This window comes from Chinchilla lanigera, unplaced genomic scaffold, assembly GCF_000276665.1.
Source record: "Chinchilla lanigera isolate Chin_1 unplaced genomic scaffold, ChiLan1.0 scaffold00051, whole genome shotgun sequence".
Taxonomy (NCBI): Eukaryota; Metazoa; Chordata; class Mammalia; order Rodentia; family Chinchillidae; genus Chinchilla; species Chinchilla lanigera.
The window spans coordinates 4002018-4009645 of record NW_004955452.1 but is presented as its reverse complement, the minus strand read 5'-3'; the positions used below and the strand labels follow the sequence as shown (position 1 = coordinate 4009645).

Here is a 7628-nt window from a genome sequence, read left to right as displayed (position 1 = left end):
AAAAAAAAAAAAAAAAGAAGTGGTTAAGAAAAGCCCCACCTATGAGTGCATGAGGCTTTGAGGGGACATCTACAAGTTATAACATACTGGATGGGTAAGAAGGAAGAAAGTATGGAGAGGATGGAGGAAAAATCAATAGAAAAATGTAAAGGAAGGAGACTGAATGGAAGACTGGATGATTTTTTTGTGTGTGTCCTTTTTTGAGACAGAGTCTCGCTATGCAGTTCAGGCTCGCCTTGAGCTCACTTTGTAGCCCAGGCTGCCCTCGAACTCGCAATGATCCTCTTGCCTCAGCCTCCCGAGTGCTGGGATTACAGGCATGCGCCACTGTGCCCGGCCAGATGATTATTAAGAAATAAGTAGAAATGGAAGAGATGGAGGAAAGTGCATTAGTCTGGGTTTTCCAGAGAAACTAAACTAGCAGGATATATGTAAATACAATAGGAGGAGATTTATTGTGTGAGTGAATGCCCTGACACACACAGGAGACTCATAAAGTTCTTAAGAACTTTATACCCACAGAAACATGGACTTTCAGGGACAATGAGAGTTCGATATCAGAGGCTGATAGACTTTGTCTTTTCGGCTAGCAAGATGCATCTGGTATCTACTTTCCTGAAGATACTACCGCCTTTAAGAGGAAAGTTTGATTCAAAGGGCAACTTCAGGAGCCCCGAAGTATTCCTGGGCCTTGAAACCTAATGGAGTTTACTCGGCTGGATTTTGAAACCACTTTGGACCAATGAGTTCGTTTAACCTTCCCTCTCTCTGTGTTGGAACTACGGTGTGCGCTGCCGTCTCACCTTTGATATGATTTGAGGGGCCAGAGGAAAAATCATGGCTGGCCCAGGACCCTTCACAGAGTCTGCTGTGACCTCTGGGACCCGCCAGTGTGTTGGATGTCAGTGTTGTGTGGCAAAAGGAATCTTAATCACGGTTCTGGGCTTTAAAGTAGTGAGCGTATCCGGGGGTCTCAGATGGGCTCAGTGTAATCCCAGCACGTCAAAAGCAGAGCTTCCTGCAGCTGGAGAAAGACGAATCGGGCCCAGAGGGGGTCGGGGAGATGCTGAAGAGGACTCCACTGTTGCACTTGGAGTTGAGGGGCACCGTGATGAGAGATGCCAGTGCCTTGAGGGGCTGAGAGAGGCTACCCACTACCCAGCAGCCAGAAGACGGGAACCTCAGCCCAGTGACCTGAGTGGGACCCGGGGCTCCACGTGGGAGGCCCAGGGCAGAGGCCCACTGGACTTGCGACCTGGAACCCGTGCAGAACCTTCGTGCTGTGGCAGTCCTGTGTCACAGCAGCAACAGGAAGGGCATGCAGGTGGGCAGGATGCGGACAGGCAGCGGCGTGTGAGGGCACCGGGTGGGGGTAGAGATGTCATCCCCGAGTAAAGGAGGCCACCTGCTAGCTCAGCCGGGGTGTGTCAGCCTTATAAGCCTCAGTTTTCACTTCTTTCAAGTGGGACTGGTGATACCTCCCTCCATGTAGCCGGCAGGCGCTATGCTCGCCGGAAGTGTTTGACAAATGCAGGGAGCATCAAGCGAGGCTTTTCGCTTTCCAAGATCGCTCCCTGGGCTGGGTGCCGGTGGGGGACAGAGGCGGATCACCCTCCCAGGTGCTGACACGTCCTGTTCCATTTCTGCCAGTGGAGCTGGGCCCGCCCGTCCTGGCGCTCACCCTGAGGGAGAAGGTCCTGAGTGTCAATGCCACCTACCAGCTACCGCCTTGCATACCTGCCCTGGATCTGCAGTACGAGGTGCAGTTCTGGAAGGAGGGCGCTGGAAACAAGGTGGGAAGCCCCACCCCCACCCCTCTGCCTATGGGGATGCTCCTCACCCTCCCTCTGCTCCCTGCACACCTCCTCCAGGAAAGCCTTCCCACCTGCCCCTCGGGCATATGGTGCAAATGGCCTGTGGCACCCTGCCCTATTCATAACTGCATGCCCTGCCCTGCAGTTTTCTGGTTTTTGAAATTATGGAGAGCCCCTTCTTTTTTTTTTTTTTTTTTTCTTTTTTCAACAATATCTGTTGAAATGTGATGGCCATAGCAGGCTACCTTGCCAAGTCATTAGATTCATTACAGAAAGTTCAGAAAGCACAGAGGAGTCCTAAGAACGAAAGCGAAAGCACCTGAGAAAATGGCCACGCCTGGCTCTTTGGTGTGGATCCAATTGCAGGCCCATTTTCTGTGCGCGTTTGTGTGTATACCTGTGTCTACTTATTCATAACTTAGGTTGGGAAAACCCCCACACAGGGCCAGAGAGTGAATGTTTTTGGCCTTGTGGCCCAAGGGCTCTGTCACGACTGCCCTTTGCAGCCATAAGACAAAGCAGCCACAGACAATACGAAGGTCTGTGGTCACCACAAGGTTCCCGTTTATCAAATCAGGTGGCCCTGCTACTGTTCTTTTTGTTTTTCTCACAAAACCAACAAAGATACCACCATGTATTACAGCAGCCATTGATATTTTCCTACTAATCTATCCATAACTCTGTAATGTTTGTATTGTTCCTATGCTATTTCCTAAATGGATGCATGTCTATTATTATGTGTTTCCTACAACAACCATTGAGAATAGTTAATGATTATTCAATAGGTCACTCAAGTATAGCTCTACTTATTTTCTTTAGAAGCCACTTTGAAGACACCAAAGTATAGTACAACTATTGATAATCTCCTACCTCTTTTGTCTGTAGCTCACTATTATTTGTCTATTTGTTTTCCTGAGAAACTATCTTGAAGATAACAATATGTAAAACAATAACCATTGATAATTTCCTACCACTTTGTCTGTAATTTGGTAAGCCCCCCCCCCATTATTATCTTATCCTTCTTTTATTCTTTAAAATTAAAAAAAAAAAAACCCACACTCACACCCCTGATCCCAGGGACTATAGACCTGAATCCAGGGTAGTTCCTGCCTTCTAGCACCTCACAAGTACTGTTGAAACATCACATGGTACCCCATAGATATGCACACTGTCTGTCAGTCAATTAAAAAACAGTTTACAAAAAGTACCTCACAAATATTCTAGACCAGAGCTGCCCAATGGAAATATAACACGAGCCACTTAGTTAATTTTAAATATTCCATGCTAAATTACGTGGAAGGAAGCAAATGACTTTAATTGTAATAACAGATTTTATTTCGTCCAATAAAACGTTGTCATTTTGCTGGACTTAGTGGCTCAGGCCCATTACCCCAGCACTGAGGAGACTGAGGCAGGAGTACTGCAAGTTCAAGACCAGCCTGCACTGCATAGTGAGACCCTGACTCAAAATAACCCCTGCCCCCTAAACAGTTATTTCAACATTGAATGGGAAATTAATATAAGAATTTTTTTTTTTTTGGTCCTTTTTTTGAGACTGGGTCTCGCGATACAGTTCATGCTGGCCTTGAGCTCACTTTGTAGCCCAGGTTCTCAATGATCCTCCTGCCTCAGCCTCCCAAGTGCTGGGATTACAGGTGTGCACCACCATGCCCGGCTGAGAAATTAGTATAAAAATTATTGAGCTGTTTTATTTCCTTTTTCACTTTGTCTTTGGAAGCTGGTACTTCATACTCGGAACATGTGTCCATTTGGGCCAGCTTTTCTTCCTTCCTTCCTTCCTTCCTTCCTTCCTTCCTTCCTTTGTGGCACCAGGGGATTGGACTCAAGGCTTTTACACTGAGCTGCATCCCCAGCACCCCCCCTTTAATTTTTTTTTTATTTTGAGACAGTGTCTCACTAGGTCTCTAAGTAGCCTGGGCTGGTACATCTTGTGATCCTTCTGCCTCAGCCCCCAAAGTACTGAGATGACAGGCACGTGCCACCATCCCTGGCTTGAACCAGCTACATTTGAAGGGTTTGCTGACTGCCTGTGGCCACTGACTACAGCGCTGGACAGGGCCGCTGGAGCATTTTCTGAGGCTGAGTGACCTCCACCCCCAATGCACTTGGAAGCCTGAGGACGGTCCTGCTTGAAGTGGGGACCCACAGTTCCTGTTAGGGAGCACACAGGAGTGACCTCAGCGGTGGGCTGCTTTCACCCCCCACCTGTCAGCCTAAAAGGAACCGCTTAGTGCCAGGAAGTGTGCCCTCAACACTTGAAAGCTAGGAAAAGAAAAGGAGGTTCGGGGCCCCCTCTCCCCCTAGGCTGCTGACCATGTACTGGCTGTAAGCTGAACAGAGCGGAGAGCTTAGAAGCTCTGCTCGTCTCTGCTTCCTTCCACCGAGCAGACCCTGTTTCCAGCCACTGCACACGGCCAGCCGGTCCAGATCCTGCTCCACCCTTCTGCCCACGGACGCCACTGCCTCAGCGCCAGAACCATCTACACCTTCACCAATCCCAAGTACAGCCGCTTCTCAGAGCCCAGCTGCCTCTCCCTGGAGGCCCCAGGTGGGTGCAAAGTCGTGCTGCAGTGGGGACTTTCCCCTGAGGAACTGTCTGATGTGTGGTTAGCAGTACAAGGCAGATGCACCCAGATGAAAACCCCAGCTCCACCATGCTCACTGTGTCTTCGGGCCGCTTACACAGCCTCTCTGAGCCTTGGTTTGCACAATCTGTAGGATGGGCATATTCTTACAAGGACCCAACAAGACGATGCTCTGGAGCGCCCTGCACGTTGCTAGGTGGGCGCCCTTGTTGTGTCTGTACTTAGAGTGTTGTTTTCCTCCCAGGGGCCAACTGGACAGTGCTGGTGCTGCCTTCGCTCTCCCCACTTTTGCTGGTAGTTGCCATAGGCGGTGTGATGTGGAAGAACCTGAAGGGCGACCCCTGGTTCCACGGGGCGAAGACACCCAAGGCCCTGGTACGGCACGTCTGGGCATGCTCGGGGTGGGCTGGAGTTTCCGCAGCATCTCCGCCTGGCCCAGGCTGGCCCCCGCCTATCTTTGTACCTGAATTGCTGTCATTAGTCATGCTCTGAATAAAACAGCAAGGCTGTCCAGGAGGGAGCAATGCCCCAAGTCCCTGTTAGTTAAGTCCCATCATCCCTGCTAAGGATGTGTCAGAGGCCCAGAGCAGAGCCCCAGCCTTGGGACCCAGAAGAGACGGCCAAAGGCTGGGGGAGAGGGTGGCCCCAAAAGGGGACGCTTCAGTTCACCTGCTCTGACACTCAGTTCACCATTTGAACCAAGGACTAGCCTGACAGAGGGTCTGCCTGGGGTGCCGCTTTACTTCCTCAGAAACTGAGGGCCAGCCGGGGCCAGGAAGAGTCTGCGAGGTCGGAGGGTTGCGGGTGCTCAGATGGGCTTAGAGGATGGATCCACGCACAGGGCAGGGCGTCGGCACAATCCCTCAGCGGGAGCTGGTGGATAAGCACCCCAGGTGACTCCCAGTGGGGTAGCCCCGAGGTGCCTGTGCAGAACGGCACCCTGGGCCCCCTGCAGGGTCAGGGTCCAGCTGCCTTACGGCACTGCGGTTGGTCACGGGCCTGCCTGCGCCCAACCAGCACTGGGTTGCCCACTCACTGACTCGTCTCCTGAGACACCTTCCAAAGAAGCGACGTACACTTGGACCTGTATCTCAGGTCTGTTCTAACAGGACCCCCAATTCCAGCGGTAAGGAAGCCTGAGTTGTCGCCCTTCTCTCCCCTCCCCACATCAGAACTTTTCGGGATACAGACACTCCGTGGCAGCCTTTCAGCCCAGCGGACCAGAGTCCTTGGATGAGTTATTCCTCTGTCCCCGAAAGAAACTGACCAGCAGGGTCAGGACGGCCCCTCCAGTCAGGGCCCCAGCCACCCCCCAGTCAGGATCGGAGGACAGCGCTGAGGACGAGGATGAGGAGGACACAGATGACAGGGTCAGCGTCCAGCCCTACATGGAACAGCCCCCCTTCCAGGGGCAGGAGCTCCAGTGTCTGGGGTTCTCCGAGGCAGATGAGTCTGGGGTGGACTCAGGGGGGCCCTGGACACCTGTGGGCCACAGCGCAGGCTCCTCTGCCAGAGATTCCTCAGACAGGAGCTGGCCCAGCACTGGGGACTCCTTGCTCTGGGACGAGGCTGGGTCCTCCAGCTGTGTGACCAAGAAGGGGCCGGGTCAGGGGCCGGATGGTGACCAGCATCAGGAGCCACCCCCGTGCCCAGAATCTTCTAAGGACTTGGGCACCCTGGAAGAGCCCCTGAAGGCCGGCCTCTCCTCGTGGGCCGCCCAGGGATCCTTATCCCCAGGGTGGAATCTAGCCCCTGGGGAGCCCTTAGTTTCTCTTCAGATGCTGACCTTCTGCTGGGACAGCAGACCTGAAGAGGAAGAGGAAGAGGAGGAGGAAGGGGAAGAGGAGGAAGAGGAAGAGGAGGAGGAAGAGGGGGAGAAGGAATCAGAACCGATGGACAGCAGAAGCTGCAGCTGGCAGGCTGGGAACCCCGTGAGGACCCAGGTCAGGGGTGGGATGCTAGGACATTACATGGCCAGGTGAGCTGGCTCCAGCTGTCCCCAGGGACTCAAACACCGCCCGGGCTCAAGAGCCATGTTTGCCTGGGTGACAGGCCAGGTGGAAAATCATCCCTAGACAACATGAACCAAGTGAGGCCTGGTCGCTGTGGCCACTGCAGGCTGGTACCTCAGGGGCCATCTGGGACTGGGGCAGGGGTGGCCCCGCCGGAGGCACATCTGGGTGTATCTCCGCCTTTCCAACACCCGCGGAGCTCCCCTCTCCCAAGCCTGTGTCACCCCCTAGGGTGAGCCTCCATAAGGCAAGATCCAGTCCCCTGAGGGAGTTGTGGGGGAGGAAAAGGGGATCCACCCTTCAGATCCTCGCCTTTGGATTCTTTTTGCTGTTGTTGTTTTTTTGTTTTTAATAGCAGACAGATCTGGGTTCAAATCCCAGCTCTGCCAGTTGCCAGTCATTCTTTGTACCTCAGTTTCCTCATCTGCAGCTGCTACCCAGGGGTGGTAAGGATATCCGGGTGTGTGGCATGGGGCTTGCCTGGCATTGGTGCTGTCTCTGTGTGGCTGGTAGAATCCTCCATCTCCCAGGCTGCAAGGAGACCCTTGGGCATCCCCCACCTGTGACCTGACCCTAGAGGGACCGGGAGCACCTGCCTCTACCCGCCTCGCCTCTACGCTGCCGCCTAGCTCTAGACAAGGTGCTGAGTTCTCAGAAACCAGAGCCCCCACCAAGGTTACCTCAGGCCCAGTCCCTCTTGCCTTGGGTTGTCTGTACCCCTAGTTCTTGTCTCGGTGGCCCAGGCCCTCCCACTTAGCTCTTAATAACCTCACTCTGTTGTGTAGAAAAGACCTTCACAGCCCTTTGGCCATAGGGCTGTGTAGTTCTTTTTTTTTTTTTTTGGTTTTTTTTTCTCCGGTACCGGGAACCGAACTCACGACCTTGCGCTTGCCAGGCAGGCGCTTTTGCCGCTGAGCTAAATCCCCAGCCCCAGGGCTGTGTAGTTCTGAAGCCAGTGTGAGGTACAGGGTCACAGACACATCTGAGGAGGTTTCTCCAGGGCCTCCAGCCCAGAGGTTCTCACATCTTGGTCCCAAAGACCTTGGGTCTTGGTCATGGGGTGAGGGGCTTAGGATTCTCCATTTCCTGTTGAGGCACCCTCACTGTGCCTGTAATATGTACAGTGGCTTTGGAGGTGCTTTCTGTTAGGGGTCGCACTGCTAAAGAAAAGTTTGTGCACCGCTTTTTTAATGAAC

At 53.0% G+C, this 7628-nt stretch overlaps 1 protein-coding gene across 2 annotated transcripts in view; it reads left to right on the top strand.

Moving 5' to 3' along the window:
- Ifnlr1 (interferon, lambda receptor 1) overlaps nucleotides 1-7257 on the top strand; it is a 25805-nt gene extending 18548 nt beyond the window's left edge. For both annotated transcript variants that reach the window (XM_013519717.1, XM_013519716.1), the window contains exons 4-7: nucleotides 1651-1793; nucleotides 4224-4383; nucleotides 4665-4795; nucleotides 5593-7257. In XM_013519717.1, coding sequence (XP_013375171.1) covers nucleotides 1651-1793; nucleotides 4224-4383; nucleotides 4665-4795; nucleotides 5593-6402 — 1244 coding nt within the window. In that variant the 3' untranslated portion in view covers nucleotides 6403-7257. The remainder of the gene's footprint in view (nucleotides 1-1650; nucleotides 1794-4223; nucleotides 4384-4664; nucleotides 4796-5592) is intronic.
- Nucleotides 7258-7628: the final 371 nt, after the last annotated feature.